The 17,161-nt window shown below is 40.0% G+C and overlaps 1 protein-coding gene across 7 annotated transcripts in view; it reads right to left on the bottom strand.

Moving 5' to 3' along the window:
- The window catches only part of gria4a (glutamate receptor, ionotropic, AMPA 4a), a 111,285-nt gene that overhangs the window by 35,451 nt on the left and 58,673 nt on the right, over positions 1-17,161 (bottom strand). For 6 of the 7 annotated variants that reach the window (XM_034604103.1, XM_034604101.1, XM_034604102.1 and 3 more), the window contains exons 8-11: positions 12,479-12,646; positions 10,973-11,077; positions 9,469-9,579; positions 634-840 (exon numbers count right to left, since the gene is read on the bottom strand). In XM_034604103.1, the coding sequence (XP_034459994.1) occupies positions 634-840; positions 9,469-9,579; positions 10,973-11,077; positions 12,479-12,646 (591 nt within the window). Of the gene's footprint in view, positions 1-633; positions 841-6,578; positions 8,152-9,468; positions 9,580-10,972; positions 11,078-12,478; positions 12,647-17,161 lie in introns of those variants that run through there. The other variant, XM_034604106.1, reaches the window with a different exon arrangement.

The following is a 17,161-nucleotide window of genomic DNA, read 5'->3' as shown; positions in this document are numbered from 1 at the left end:
TTGTTGTTGTTGTATTCAATTTCTTAATGTGTAACCTCAAGCTAAATGTTGTGTTTTCATATTACTGTTTTTATGTTACAAGAGCATCGTCTGGCTCATGTCAACATTACGTCAGACAATTAAACCAAAGGCATATTGTGAGTAAGACGTATACATGTCTGCATAATGCGACTAAGGTCAGAATACTATATTCCAAGTATGACCTTATTCAGGTTAAGGTAATCAGGAAACTCTGTGACAGTTTCTTATTCAGACTATTGTCGTAATCGGGTTAATGTCGGAATCTTGGTGTCCAGTGACATTCTTACCTGTGGGTTTGGAATTCTGTCTGCGTGTGTACTGAGACATGAGAGGTTCTTAAGTTGTGTACAATGTTTGTAATGAACATTATCCTGTTAAGTCTGCCAGGAACTCTTTGGTTGATGTGCACTATAAATAAACTGAGGCTGAGTTGAATTAAAATACATAAATAAGGAATTTGAAGGCATCATATTGGGATTTGAGAGCTCCTGATATAATTATATATAAGTAGTGTGGATTAGATAAATAATGAATGATTAACATTTGAGTGAGAGACAAATTTGTAGAATAGTATATACAATATAAGTCCAAATGTTTTCCATCCAAACTTACCCCATACACAAGCTCCCCAACCATGCCGTTCCATATCTTCGTCTCCGGATCTCTGGCTCCGTATTTCCCGTCTGGTACGATCGAGATCTTGTATTTGATTCCGATGTGTTTGGCGATCTCCGAAGCCAAGTCCACGCAGTATCCCTCGAACTGGTCGTTGCCTTCGTAAAGCTCCCAGTTCTTCTTCAGCATCACGTAGGGACCCTCCTACAAAAGCAGCATAAGGGGAGAAAGACATATCTGTTTGGAGGAACATGACAGCAATTATTAAAAGAAAACAACTTATCAAGAGGAGCTCAGTTTCTTGCAGATGGAATTCAAGAGAAAAAGAGGGAAATGAAACAGGAAACCAAACAATAAACATTACAACTCAAAAATACACATGTACATTATCAGGAGATAATCTAAAGGTCACACATTATACAATACGTTTCCAATGTTTTAAGCTGTTAAAGGAGATAGGTCTCTTTAGGTGAATTATCTTGTCAGGAAAACAGCCACGAAAACTTGATAGAAACAGTTGCACAGTTTATAAAATGGGGAAACAAATATTAAAGCTGATTTTTAAGAGAACAAGTCTGGGGTAGATTTAGTTTTATATCCTGTATTTCTGACTTCCAGGGCCAATGCCTTTGTCTGACTCAACATGGCTCCACTGGGACCTTCACCTGACTCACCTCTAACGCTGAAAAGAGAAAAATGTACAAGAGAGAGAGGAAAAACATGAAAGAAAATGTAAGGAGGACTACTGCTATGGCAACGTGTGGCAAGAGGTAGAATGATTTAGAATGAAATCTGTGCATGGGATGAAAGCAAAGAAAGGCTTTAATGCCGTCTAGTGAAACGGTGAGTGCATTAATGATGACACACAAAGACACAAGCATGTGCACCATGACAGAGAATCATGCCCACACATTACAGCAGCGGGAGGAAAAAGAGGAAAAGGAGAAAGCGCTTTGAGTGACAGCGTATCCATCCGCCGCAGTGAGTTATGGTATTATGCCTGAAGCTGCTCACCCTGTAATCCAACTGAAACCAAGCCCATTAAAATGCTTTCAAACCCTTTTTAATCAAAGACTAATCTCATCTAATTAATCAAGCAGGCTTTATTTATATCATCAAACCCTCCCAAGCTATGAAACTGTTTATGAAGATCATGAAACACAATAAAAACGATAACATATTTTGTAATGAATTCTTCGTGTAGGGAAATTGGTTCACATTTGAAAGTGGACAGTGGAATCAAAGAGGATTTTTACACTGACGTGTTTTAAAAGGTGTCAGGTGAGTATTAACGTTACTCTCACAGAGGTAATGGTAACACTCCTCCAAAGTGAATCACACTGAAAGCATGTGTCGATTGGCAGAGACAGGCAGACGGATTAAAAAGCCATACAATGGAATGTGATCAATACAAACAAGACCTACAGAGGGAAGCTGGATTTAGGAATTGATCTATTTTCTGTAGTAAACAAAGATCTTCAAATAAAACAATTTCCTTCCTACTCGTGTATGACTAATAGATAAATGTGGAGAATTTTCTTCAACATCTACATCATTATTCAATAGATTTACATGTACCCAGATGTAAGATGATTTAATCACATAGAGGTACTTCTACTACTAAACTTCTACTAATGTACTTTTACTCATATTTTAGCATGCTGACAACAAACTAAGACGTGAACATGGTACACATTATACCTGATGTACATGGCTAATTCTAGTTTCAAAATCATAAAAAAGTGCAGCATTATTTTTCAACAAATGTACTTTTCCTCATTTAAATGGTTTGTTAGCTGCAGTGAACCATTTTTAAGTGTTAGTCCGCAATCCCAGCAGTGGTAAAACATTTATTTGTTAAGTGCAAAAGAAAATCATACATTTACATGTCAAAGAAACAATTTTCAAAACAAACAAAAACATGCAAATGTCTCACTATATTATAAATACAAATAATAGTTCAGCTCTTAATTTATGCTGCACAGAACAATCATCATCATCATCGTCATCAAATGCAAAAAAAAAAAAGAAATGTTTTTACTGTCAGAAAATAAAGAGCATTTCCTTTAAAAATGTCATTATCAGAGACATTAGCAGGTCCCGGGGGGCTCGTTACATTGACTCAACATGAATCATAGTGTTAATGAACAGCAAAACAGTTTCAAGTAAATTCACTCTGTTAACACAGTCACCAAGACTTCTCTGTAGCAGAGATACAAACTAAAGACATTAAGATTGTAATAATAATAGCCTTAAAGTACAATACAGATGAGATGAGTTGTAACCTCAACATTGTACATATACACCTCTTTCGTTTTTAATCATCATCTGTGTTATTTTTTGCAATCATAAACTCAGCTGCTGAGGGACACAACACATATTATTGATAGAAATGTGACATTACAATGTGTGTGGAAATATGCCTGAAGGCTTCATTTATGGCAGAGATCATTTGGTGCATTGCTTCAGATGAATAACACCAAGCTGCCTGTAATATCTGTCGCATGCTTATATGGAAATAACTCCATTTAGACACAAAGTCAAAGGTTATACAGAAACCTGCCACAAAATAAAAGTAAATTAAAACTCTTAGATTAGAAAAAGAATGAACTGTAACCAGATGGACAAGATTACAATTACTGAAACTGATTAAAATGCTGCGGTACAGTGCAGGTGTGTTTTGGATCCAGTGAAATAGAAATTCAAGAATTTGGTGCCATTTTAAACAGAGACTTTAATCCAACTTTGTACAGACATTTTTATCAACCCATAAGATGGATAGAGAAGATCAGCACTTTATTCAATCATCTCATTCACTGTAAATTAATTAAAAAATTCTCACCCTTTAAAATATACAATACATAATATAGGGTGCATGATAATAATTTCTGGGTGGTAAATGAGAAGATCAATACTTCTCTGAGATTTGTCTCTGAGATGTTTATCTTAGTTTATCACTCAAAGACTGGAGTCACTCAAACACACGGCGCTTTGTGTCAATACCGACGGACAAAACGGAGCAGTACCACTGGAAATCATGGGGGGGCAGTGTATCCAACAGTTCAAGCAAGACAATCGCAGGACACAAGGAAGAAATGTCTACAATGGCTGAATGTTCAGAAGGGACACTTTGCGAGTGGGTAAGTTGGATCGCTTTTACCTTTTATTTCACTGTCGCGATGTTTGTTGGTGTCAGAAACTCTGCACTGCCCTCTACTGGATGTATTGCTCAACAACCATGCCAACGTAAAGGACTCATAGAGGTATGGTAGTGACAATCACATCGATTGAAACGGACACATCTCTTTTTGTACATGAAGGCAGCATGAATCAGTCTTAACAGACAAACATCTGAAGTCTTTGCTCCTATCTTATACGAGAGCAGTATGGACTGAAAGTGTGTTCACATATTGACTGACAGCCCTGAACTCCCACCTCTCTGATTTTGGCGTTTCTCTGATTGGTTTCATAGATGAAGATTAATCAAAAACTTTTGTATGGAATATCTTTGCACCGTTGTGAGGTTTTGCAATAAGTCTGCATGATATCCCTTCTCCACATTAAGATAGGTTTGATGTATATTTCAGCGTATACAATAATACAAAATAGAAGATTGTTGTTTGCATTTGGTCGGAGCCCGCCTGTTTCCAGTCTTCTGGCAGAGCTAAGCTAACCAACTGATGGCTTCTTACTAAATAGACAGATGTGACAGTGGTATTGATCTGCTCATTAAACCCTTGGCAAGAATGTGAATAACTAAACTGTTGAATGATTCCTTTAGATGATCACTCATGAACCCCGATGATGACATTTTGTCAAGCTCCTGTTAAGAAGCACAAACAGCTGTTGTGTATTGATTATTTACTTCCACACATTCTAACTACCTGACTGGATCCTACAGCGGGAGGTTGTCATATCAGGGACTATGCCATTAAAATTTGTAAGTGCTTTTTTTTTTACTTAATTTTTCATCTTAAAGCACTAATTCTCACGGGGAATCATTTCCTTAATTTCTGTTAACAAGGACAATGTAGCCAACTCCACTCCCTCCTCCTCCTCCATTAAATTACCCTCTGGTTTATCGTCTTATAAGGTCAAGTGTTTGAAATCAGAGCCGCCTGCTTTGTTGACTTAATTTAGTATTATGTAAGCAACTAAACAGACACACACAAACACACACATACCAATGGGAACTCAGCCAACAGTGGCACGGTTTCCCTTTAGAGCCTTCTTAAGGTGTGTTATCAGTTTGCCCCAGACGCTTTTGCCTCAGTGTGGTGGTAGTAATGCCAATATAGTGTTTGTGTGCGTGTGCGTGTGTGCACTGGATGATAGTGCCTGTTGTTACTGCTGGTAAAGAAAGCATCATGATAATCATGAATCATGAGTCTGGGCATTGCAGAAAAATGGAAGGTGAAAAGGGGAGAGAAAATAGGAGCAAAGATCAGGTAGTTGAAAGGAAAAGAAAGGGAAGGAAAGGTGGAAAATCAACTGGCGAGAGGGATGCATGTCGGTTTGGCAGCGTGAAACTATAGAAGAACACTGAAGGAGCAGATCAGAATACAGACAGAGATAGCTACAGGCTGAATAGTAGATAGAAACAGTAAAAAGGGAGGGGTGAGAAGGAGAGATAAAGGGATGGAGATAACCTAAAATGGAGAGAAAGGGAGAGAGAGGGGCTGAAAAGAGGGGAAATGGGTGGGTGGAAGAGGGAGAACAGCTTTGTAGAAGCAAATGGTTGGAGCTGATAAGACATGAAACACTTCACACTGGCGCCAAAGAGGCAGACAGGACTTGCTATGTAAGCCAATAAGTGAGCCAGTGAAAAAAGGACAGGCATCCAACTGGGCAGTCACCTCACGGTCCAGTCATTGATTCAGGCTGCCATCACTCAATCAGTGTAGCGTTTAAAAAGCCAGACCGTCACAGGACGAGTGCGCCAGCCACCGAGACGTTTAATCAGCCTGCGAGCATTCTTCGAGATGGCCGGAGAGGCCCGCCAGGCAGTCGGTTAGTCACGGCCATGTTTTAGTCGGTCAATCACTTCATTCATTCACTAATTACTGCAATTTACAGTACATCATCGTATCCAGTCACACGTGTGGCCTACTCAGCCGTAAAGGTCAGTCAGTCAACAAGTCAGTCAGGCAGTTCACTGCACAGTCTGCTGGTCACTGAGTCAACCTGCCAATTACACCCAGCTACACAGACACAAAGCCAGTAACAGGCCAGTTAGCTGCTGAGCAAGTCAGCGAACCAGGTAACGAACCAGCCGACCAAAAACACGCCTGGATGGCAGTTTAGCCAATGATTTGAGAGAGTCTGCACCTGCTCAATCGATCAACCAGTAAACCAGCATCTACAATAATTTGTGTTAGTCACAATTCAAGTTGGATTTGATAAATATCTTTTCCAAAGCCAACATTTCCAGAAGAATTGTTCATTTTGACCCCTTTCACATGTTAAAATGTGTCCTGAAGTGGTCAGAGCTAAGTGCAGGCCTGAACGCACCCAAATGGGTCCTGAGAGCCGATCACTCAGAATCAAAATCAGGGTTTTTTGCCAAATAGGTTTACACATACAAGGAATTTACTGTGGTCGGTTTTGTGCAAGCATAAAGAAAAAAAGAAAAAAAAGAATTAACACTAGAAAAGGGATTGTGCAATATTTTGTAAGCTCAATAAAAGGATTGTGCAATTTGGACGATAAGATAAGATATTTACAATCTGAAGTAGGTATAGCTAATCCGTTATTGGCCACAGGAAGTTGAAGTGTCAGTCAGACACCCACATCTGAAGGTGGTCTGGTGGAAACATCTGGCCTCTTTCTTTTTGATGTGCAAATACAAATGCGTCCAAGGCCACAATGTCACATGTCGCTCGAAAGAGCTTCACTAACAATTTTATCATTATGATTTCAGTGCTCCTCATATTTTATGTGTATTTTTACAGTAATTCACACTTGATACACTGTTAATTATATTCTGATCTTTCATTCACATTTTGTGTCATATCTCTGCTCCTACATTCATATGTCAGGCCTGTAGTTTACGATCATTGTGAAGAAGTGTCTACTCAGCTGATCACTTTTGATCGGATCTCTCAGGACGGATGTTAATACCAGGTCTGGATGGGCTAAACTCTCACATTCCTGTATCACATCTGAACCTTTTGTCCTGATCCTTATGAAGAGCTTTGAGGAGGATAAACATTGACCCCTCGTTTATAAATACACCAGGGGGGCAAGTTTAAAGACTAATCCAACTGATTGAGCTAAGGTCTATAGGTTTAATTTAATATTACCTAAGCCAATTAAACACAATAATAAAGGAGCATTTTTAAGAGGCAGCAAACTAAGACCAGAGTAAAATAAACAAAAGATTGTCAAATCCTCGGGGGGGCTTTGTTGAGCGTTAACAAGACCAGCAAGTGTACGTCAGTGAAGGTAAATGTCCAAGGGCTTCACAACCAATTCCTGTCAATGCAATTTGCTCACACTGGCTTCACTTGTGTGAGTGTGCATGTGTGTGTAATGTGCTGTACATGTGTAGATGACTTATTGAATGAAGGCTTAAGAGCCTGCCTGCATGAACGACCTACATTTGGGTGAGACTGTCACATCAATGTGTATTTCAGGAGGGTTTTTGAACATAACTTAACTTTCATACCTTTAATGTTTATAAAATGACAATGTCAGTGTTAAATTGTGTCATTTTAATGTCAAAATTCAAATCTTCCTGATGCAGGCTGTGATTATGCTTTAGAGTGATGGCACTAGTGTTTAATAACTGAAAATAAAAGAACTTCTTCAAGTATACCCTTCCATCCAGATGTTTGCATTTAGAAAACCTCTCAGAGAGGCTGAAACACAGTGCAGAGAAAAGTTGACTGAGTAGACATGATGGAGCAAATTTACAGGGTGACGGAGCAGAAAGATAAAGGAGGAGGGAGAGCAGTAAAGTGAGGGCTGCAGGACTGACCAGAAGACACAATATAAATGTTGGTGAGGTCATTTCTCCTGTAGGTGTTCTGTAGAGTGCCAGAGAATATTGTGGTGATTGCGGTGTCCTCAGAAAGAGTACAATATGAATGAACAGGGATGTCCAATGGTCCGGTGATTTTGCCACAGCATCCCACGCAGAGCTCTCGTCCAGCTGTGCTTTAGTTATGAGCTGAAGACTTGAGCGCAGAGAGGAAGGCATCCCAGTGCCATTGTCATTCTGTTTTAATACATGGCAAACCACTTCTAAACAGAGAAATTATTTAAATAATCTTTTCAAATAAAATATACATCAAGAAAAAAAGAAAGGCAGTTATGAGAGAAAGAAAAAAAAAAAGACTCAGAGCACAGAGTGTCCTTGTTCTGCGCTTTAGAGACACTCAGCCTATCACTGTCTGTCCTCTGTCTTTCCCGAGGGTTTACGACTCAGGTGAGTCTGCGTTTCAGGCTGTTGCTCTGCTCTGTCTGCAGACCCCGGCGTCAGTGTCGCAGCAGAGGCTTCCTCATCATCAGAGGCTGCAAAGAGGAGGAGGCGGCTGAGCTAACATTAGCCAAGGCCTGCTGAGGTCACCATCCACAGAGAAATGTGCAGGTGGAGGGGGAAACAGGGAGATGGGCGGGCGGGGGATTGAAGAGATGGGTGGAATTAAAGACAGACAGCAAGACATGGTGAGAGAGAGAGAGAGAGAGAGAGAGACAGCATAGCGGCGTTGGAAAAAAGTCAGATGACAAACGGACGGACACGGGAGGGGAGCAACAGGGAAGGAACAAACTTCGAAATATGTCAACAGCGAAGTCAGATTGTTTCGCACACTCAGCTTTTACAACCACACAAAATTAATATAACACAAATTAAATAGCCACATATACGTGTGTTCTAACAGGTATTGTGTATTGACTCAATGTGCATGTAGTCAAAAGAGGTTTTTGTCACAAAATAATAAATTTGACAGTGTTTGTAATTGCTCATCTTGGGTCTGGCTCTATGCTTCCTCCCTGTGCTCACCTGACCATGTCTAGCCACTAGGGGCGCTCAAGTCTATTGATTTATGAACACAGCAAAGTCTTCGAACAATCTTTCAGATATTTGTTCATGTCTCGGCACTGAAGGGAGCACAACTAGATATTTTGTTCGTACTTATGTGTTTGCTGGATGAATCAATGTGCCTCGAAACAAAATGCTAAGCTGCTGAAGCTCAAGCATCTGTGGCTTGTTTTTATCACTGGGCTCAAATTAGTCTTTTGAGTTGCTTTCACTTGCATCACTTTGCATGCCCAATTGAATTAGACTGATTACATTTACAGGAAGGGGATGGCCACCATAAAAAGGCTGCAGATGGGTGAAGTGAAATCAAATGTAAGCAGAGGATGTGCACAAATCCAGCGATTAGCCTTCTTGTATCCTTGTTTGAGGAAGGAGGAATAATTACTGGGCCTCAGACCGGTGTCTATGGGGAAGCCATTAGAGGAGACTGGACTGAGGTCACTTCTAAATGGTGATCTGAGGTCAGTTTTAGTTTTGCCTTCTAATGAGACATTAGTGCAATCTTCCAGCTGGATAAGTGCCACTCCCTCCTGGGTGTGCTCTGAGAGCTCCCTTCAACTTGTACAGCTCATCAAGTACCAACCTGATTTTTCAAATTCCGGCTCCCTTTTTTACACTCCCATGATTTCTGACACTGAATATATCTTGTGAGGCCATCGAGGCAAATTAACTCTAGATTTTCATCAGCGTGATTTATTGGAATTAATTGGAGAGACAGAGATTTGGGTGAAGCTTCCCTTTAACAGTAACAACCAAACTGAGATCAAAGCAGTCAGAAGGTACTTTACCATGATTGTGGTCACGACCACGGTGCGGTTCTCCATCGCTGAGCTGTCATTGGACAAAGTGTTTTCATTCTGGACCAACACAAGTTTGTCTATGTCGTTCCAGTAGCCGATCTGAGAGAAACAAGAGGGGAAAAGGGAGCGGAAGCGTGTTAATAAGAGTGATAAGAGGAAAATATAATACAGTCAATCCGTCTTATTCAGGCCATTATAAGAAAAACGTCATAATTTAACAAGAATAAAGTTGTAATATCATGAGAAAAAAGTTGTAAATTTACAGGAATAAAGTTGCAATATTACAAGAATTAAATCGTAACATTAGAGTAAAGTCGTAATAAAAAAGTCGTACATTTCGAGAATGTATAATGTTTGGTATTGGTCAACCACGAGGTTATCATCTTTGTTTCTTAAGAAACAATGAGACTGTTCAATATTTTGGATTCAGAAAGAGTTGTACTCCAGCAAGAGTAGGTCCTCCTTCCTGGTTATATCTGAGAAAAGGTTTTTTTTTTCTTTATTCTTGTAATGCTATGAGTTTTTTCTAATTAAATTACAAATTTTGTCTCTATTCTCGATTATAATTATTTTTCTTGTTCAACTACAATTGATTTCTTGCTATATCACGACTTTCTTCTCAATTAGGACTTTACTCTGTTAATATTACATCATTATTCTTTAAATCTCATAGATGTGATCATCTTCACATGGCCCTGGAACTCTGTTGGCTGACAATAAATCAAGATCAAGAGGATAAAAAACTAATAAAAGAGATATAAGAAAAAAGAACCTGGAAAGAAAGGAATAGAAACATTAAAAAAGAGTCAACAGAACTAGCTCACTCCAGCAAATTTCCCATTGGAACTGTAGAGGATATTGAGAGATATTGAGTGTGAGCCAGGAACTTTCAATAAGCGTACATTGCTATCAAAGGAACACTTGAGAAGCTGGAACATGATGTTATGTCTTCATTATAGGTGCTACATGTATGCTTTTTTCCAGTAAAGACAATTTATGAGCACTTTAAACTAGAGATTTAGCTCCATACTTTTTGCAATTATGAAGAGGGATGATGTTGAAACTTTTCTTATTGACGTCACTGCAGTGTTTTTATGTTGCACCAGTCTGTCTGGGAGCTTCTCCAAAAAGCTACTAAAACACAAGCTGCGACGGCGCAATTGGTGTTATTGAAAGATATTTATACGTCACGAACACAGCTATTTGTTCGAAATTATGGGGATAATTGAGCAGTAAATGTATCAATTTTTTAAACAAATAACCATCATGAGGGATAAATCAACACAAACACACGTTGAAAATTGCAGGAATCATCCTCTCACAGTAACAGTCAGTTTCGAGTATGTTCTGTCAGTGGAGGTTAAAAGTAACATTCCTGAGAAATCACAAAATTGTCTTACAAAGGCTGAAAGTGGTATGTTTTTCGATGGTGTTAGACTCACAAATTCAAAGGGTCATTTATATCGATTCCTCATCAATGCGGAGTGCTCACCTTGCGTGGTCCGTTGCTCTTTAATTCAAACACGTCCATGGTGTAGTTCACCCTCCGGCCATAGTGATCGAACTGAATGTTCCCTGTCAGGCCCTGAATGCGCACCTGGATTTATAACAACAGTCATAGTAAGGAGTGGAGAAAATAGAAACAAAACACTCTGTATGTAAATAAATTGAATGGCTACTGCAGAAAGTATCAACAAATGTTCTAATCTTTTACTTGAATTAGCATCAAGGATATGAATATGAAGAGTCCTGTGAGAATGTCAGCTGTAGTAGTTCTAATAATAAAAGTAATTAGTCAGAAAAAATATATTCTGTTCTCCACAAGGGGACAAAACAAGAGTCTTAGAGTTAAGACTTAAAATCCTAACTAAGTTAAAGTTAGAGCAAGTCTCCCAGGTCAGGGGTTGCATCTTTCAGAGGCTGCATTTGAAGACAGATTGCGTCACAGTGGCGCGACAAGGCTGTCCAATTTCAAAGGCTCCTCCAAATGCAGCCAAGAAATGCGTCCTCCCATTCCTGAGTAATGAAGGATCCAATGGGAGGATTCTTCCCAGGCCAACTTATCCCACGATTCATTGAGTGCTGGCGACAAGCTACTTTTCAAAAAGAGAATATGATGAAATGTTCCCCTCATCATTGCATTGTGACAAGCTGGTGGCGCAAAAGACAATCCTCCGTAGACTAGGCCGTCTCATTTTGGTTTGGTCTTCGCAGTGTAGCTGCAGTGCTTATTGGTAATTGTTATTGTTCGTCAATGCAATGTCCCCACAAGTATAGTGTGTGGGAGCTCCATCAACTTCACATTTTCATCAAGCTCCATCATCAGGTCACATATTATATATATTATGCACGCACTCTTTTAAAAAAACTTAATACAACAAATCTGATGACGTTTCCATTGGCCTCGGCTGCAGTAATTAGCAAATGTTAGCATGCTAACATGATAAACCAAGCTAGTGAACAAAGTGAACATTTAACCTCCTTAGTATATTAGCATTGTCCCAGTGAGCCCGTTTAATTAGAGAAACTTTAATAACTCAATATAAATGTGCTTGATACAGTGATCAGTGTTAAATATATTCTGACCTTTCATTCACATGTTGTGTCACATTCATATGTCAGGCCTCTGTTTGTTCCAACCTGTTCCTGCTGTGATTCTTACTAACGCATCACTGGTCAAACATCATGTGGGTTTCTCTCTCTGAAATAAGATGTTAAGATGTCAAAGGAAATCATGTAGCCTAAATTCAAATAGATGATAAAAAATCATAAGGAATCTAAAGCAAGAACCACTGTACTGCAGAGGTTGATTTTGTGCTTTGAGACACGAACTGCTCACTTTGCTGCTACCCTGCAGTGTGTGTGTGTGTGTGTGTGTGTGTGTGTGTGTGTGTGTGTGTGTGTGTGTGTGTGTGTGTGTGTGTGTGTGTGTGTGTGTGTGTGTGTGTAATTTCCAAGCCGTCCATGCTAAACTTTAAAACAACACACTCATGCCAACCTGTTTGAGAGCTCGCTCCATATCAATTCCTTGGTTCCAGGGAGCTGCTGGATTGGCCAGGCAGTCACCGGCATTGCCACGGCGACTGATATCAATTTTCTGACGGCGCAGGGTGCGGAAGGCCTCGGCCATCACAAGAACACCATCGTACGTTAGAGACGAGGTATACTGAAGAACAGAAGAGAAAACAGACAGAAGGAAGAGAAAAGTTTACCATTTTGACGAGTTTTGAAACATTGGTGACGGGCAAATAAATAAATCCTTTGTAAATCCAAGTCCATGGTATATCAGATATTAATCCCCTCAAACTTGTAGTTCTCAGGTTGTGCAAAATATTTGAAATGTGAGAGAAGCATTAAAAAGTGTCCTGTGGAAATTTAATGGGATCCAAACTTTGCCCAGGATAAATCCCGAGCTGAGGTTTACCGACATAAAGGTTTAAATTATACACTGAAAATAAACTTTTAGTATTTGTAGTATATATATATATATATATATATATATATAATTAAAAATGATTAGTGTTTTCCCAGACTTTACTGATAAAAACCAAACTGCATCAGCAGAAATGATTACATTAATAGAAGGGATTCATAACAATCTTGGAATCCAAAATAAATTGTGAAGATATGTATGATGTGTTTGTGGTCAGTGTCATTAAAAAATAATTGTCCAAATGATCTGCTCAATGACGGTAGCTACTAGGGCTGGGTATCGCCTACAACCTCACGATACGATACGTATCACGATACGGAGGCCACGATACGATACGTATCACGATACACATTGCTTTTGAATAATGACCATGTCCTGCACAGAATTTACTACAACAGCTGTTTTTTATTATTCCATATAACAACAAAGGCAAAGCCTTAAGGATTGCACAACTTAAAACACTTAAAATTCTGGCCAACAAAGATCTTCAATGTTAAATAAAATAATTCTCCTTCAACTCAGAGTTATTAATAAATGCAAATAAAATATTCCTTAACTTTTAAACTTAAAATAGCCATAATACTCTGGTTTCACTTGACTTTAAGTGCACTTCCATTTGCTATAAGAATGTCCACAGCAAATCTGTTCTTTTATAAAGACAAAATTATAATAAAAAAATAAATAAAATCTTTTTTAACAAACTTAAAATTGGCCTTGTACTGGCAGCTAAGGCTTAACATGTTTTCAGATTTTTGTGCAGAAACACCAGTTGATCCACATGCTCAGGTTTCAGAGCACTCCTCTGAGCTGTAACTATGTCTCCAGCGGTGGAGAACACCCTCTCTGCGGCAACACTTGTACCTGGGATGCAGAGGGTATTCCTAGCTAAGTTAGATAGTAAGGGGAAAGCAACCTGGTGCTCCCTCCACCAACTGAGTGGATCCCCAGTAAGAGCCAATGGCTCTGCCTCTTTGTATTTCTTGATTTCATCAAGTGCCTGATCATGTAGTGACATAGGTGAGTCTTGTCTTTTGGGAAGAGAAAATGTCTCTCCAAATAAATCTGCTAGAGCACAGGTAGAGTCCTTTCTTCTCTTGCAGGGTGGGGAAGAACAAGTTTTTGCCTTTTCTTGTTCTGGTACATAGTTCTGGTTCTTCTGAAATCAGAACATAAAAATGTACTTATAACATAGACTGTATATAAAGCTTATAACCAAGACCACATAGCATTCATAAATACATAAAATGAGTCACAGTTGTATAGTTATATCATTACATTATACTGCACAACCTGCTGTACCAAAGTCAAGTGAAAAGGTCGTTTTGTTTTTCGGGCAAAAAAACACTGAGTAAACTAAGGTTAATTAACCCCCACCTGAGAAATCCGCGCTGCCTCTGCTGCCACGGTGGTATACGTGTCCTGTCTTTGGTCTTCTTCCAAGAAGGGCAACGCTTTAAAGCGTGGATCTAGTGCTGAGGCGATGCACAGAAAGGATCTGTCGCTCACGTATCTCTTCCCAAGATCCCCGGATACGGTGTTTTTAATGTCCCTCGTAACGGCCGAGTCTGTTGCTTGGACATGAGCGCCGTTGCACAGCTGGGCATGCAGCGGTGCTATAACAGACAGCGTAGGGGTCTTTTCTTCTGACATAACGAGTGTTGCAACTTTTAGCGGCTTCAGGGCTTTAGCCACATCTTCAGCACAGGCCAGGTCGGCTTCAGTTAAGGTCCACAACTCCTTGGCATTCTTCCGCACCTCAGTGGAGAGTAATGCTGCGCAAATTGCGGGCTGCTGCTCTAAGAAGCGCTCCAACATATCACAGGCGCTGTTCCATCTCGTAGCTACATCTGTCATGAGCTTGTGTTCGGGGAGATTAAGTAGCTTCTGCTTTTCATTCAGGACATGGCTTGCAATTGTGCTTTTCCTAAAAAAAGCCACGATGCTGCGAATTCTTCCCAGTAGACGGGAAACAGTGGGCGTCTTGAGTGCCCGTTGAGCGGCCAAATTCAGACTGTGCGCAAAGCATTTCACGTGCACTAACTTCGCCAATTGTTCCGCGATTGTCATATTAGAGGCATTATCTGTCACCAACACAGGATCCTTGTCAACAAGCCCCCATTCATTAACCACGTCCCGTAGCAAATCTGCAATATTTGACCCGGTGTGGCTTTCAAACATAGCTCTGGTCTGCAGGACGTGTGAGACCATTTCCCAGTCTGGAGAAATATGGTGGCATGTGAGAGTTACATATGACTGGGTTGCTCTCGACGTCCAGGCATCACATGTAATGGCAACTCTGTTTGCAGAAAAGATCGCTTCAGTGACTTGTTGCTTCACATCTGCGTACAACTGGGGAACTGCAGTCTCTGTAACGAACCGACGAGTGGGGATTGTGTAGCGTGGCTCACACTCATTAAGCAGTTGTCTGAAGCCTTCGTTATCAACAACACTGTACGGGCGCAAGTCTTTACATATAAAGCATAAAAGTGCATTTGTGATCTTCTTAGCCCGTTGGGATGTTGAGGGAAATTTTGAGTTGAAAGCCTCATTCAGGGTTGGTTGAGACGACACACGCTGTGTAGTACCTGTTGCTAGCGGCTGATCAGCGTGGTGTCTTGTCATGTGAAGACGGAGGTTGGTCGTGTTGCTGCAGTATTTTACTTTGTTTCTGCATAGCTTGCATATTGCATGACTCATGTCCAATTCCCGACTTCCTGGTGTCTGCAAAAATCCGAAATGCTCCCATATCTTGGCCTTGAGTTTTACCGGCGGTGGAAACAGTTTTTCACTGTTTCCTTCCATGTTTGTTCTGGGTTGAGACGTGTGCTCTTTTTGCCTAAGCTGCCACCTATTGGCTTCATTGTGCACTGCACCATAGGTGATGTTTCGTTTTCAAAACAGCCGTCACAGCATTTGATGCCGTATCGATACAGTAGCATCTGCATCGATGCGTGCATCAGCAAGGAGGACGTCACGATATATTGCCATATCGATTTTTTGAGCACAGCCCTAGTAGCTACAGGGCTTCATCAGTTTAGATACAATGTTTGATAAAGATGCTGATGCATCAGCTATACTGTGAGCCTATGAGAGAACCAGTTTAATCTTGGACAACAGCTCTACTACTGCAGCAGCTCTCAGACCGCCTTAACTCCACATTAGCCATGCTGACCTGAGCCCTAATCCATCTCACCGCTCTGTCTTTTATTTGACTTCCACAGTTAACACCCGTGAAGGTCGAGCAGGCAGCTTGTGAAAATGTAACATCACAGTAAATGTGTCCCTTTTAGACAGGTTATAGTTTTTAATTACAGTCTCTGGGCAAAGTCAGACATCAAACGTCAAATATTGTTGAAAAACTCCACTTCATCAGAAAGTTCCCACAGATGATAAAATTTGCATTCATTACAGGATTTATAAAGATGACTTCATTTGGTTTTATCCTGACATACTGTTTTTGTTTATTAAACTCTATGCCAAAAAATACATAAAATAAAAATACAGTAAATTACTTTTATTAAATCAATTTAAAGTTGTGATCTGTAAATGAAAATAGCATAGATTTTTTTACACAATTATTCAATTATCGGCCTTGAGTGTTCAATTTAATTCCATGTCTATGTATATAAAATACACATTCTACTGCTGAATGTATGTATATTACTAATTCGATGGAAGGAGTTCTCCATCTTCTGAAGTTTTTACCAGCTTTACTCTACAAGGCACAGTCACCCATTCGCACACACATTCATACAAGCATCGATACGCAGCTATCTATCACACATCATTCACACACTGACGGAACAGCCGTCAGGGGCAATATGGAGTTCAGTGTCTTGCCCAAGGACACGTTGGCAAACAGGCTGATCGAACACCAAACCCTCTGGTGAGTGGACAACCCACTCTACCTCATTAGCCACAATGGCTGCACAAGCCTGCCAGACAATAGGCAGTGCCTCTGTTTGAAACTGCAAAATGACTAAAAATAAAGGAAACCAACAATGAGGAAGAGACGCAGAACGACCATGGAAGGAGTTTCTTTGTGGCTGTAGTGGCTTTTAACATGTCTGTGCCCAGGGACCCATTATCTCATAGTCTTGTTTATGAATGTAGCACATCAGAAGTGATTCTGAATAAATCACACAAAATTAAGTATTTGAAATGTGACAGACAGACTGAGGATCAATAAAAGAAAAGGCTAAGAGACTATCAGTCCTTGTTCCTTAATGAAACCCTTAAAAGTGGTGT

Source organism: Hippoglossus hippoglossus, chromosome 13 (genome assembly GCF_009819705.1).
Source record: "Hippoglossus hippoglossus isolate fHipHip1 chromosome 13, fHipHip1.pri, whole genome shotgun sequence".
In the NCBI taxonomy this organism is placed as follows: Eukaryota; Metazoa; Chordata; class Actinopteri; order Pleuronectiformes; family Pleuronectidae; genus Hippoglossus; species Hippoglossus hippoglossus.
Note: the sequence above shows the minus strand (reverse complement) of the source record. Positions and strands in the feature narration are given on the sequence as shown.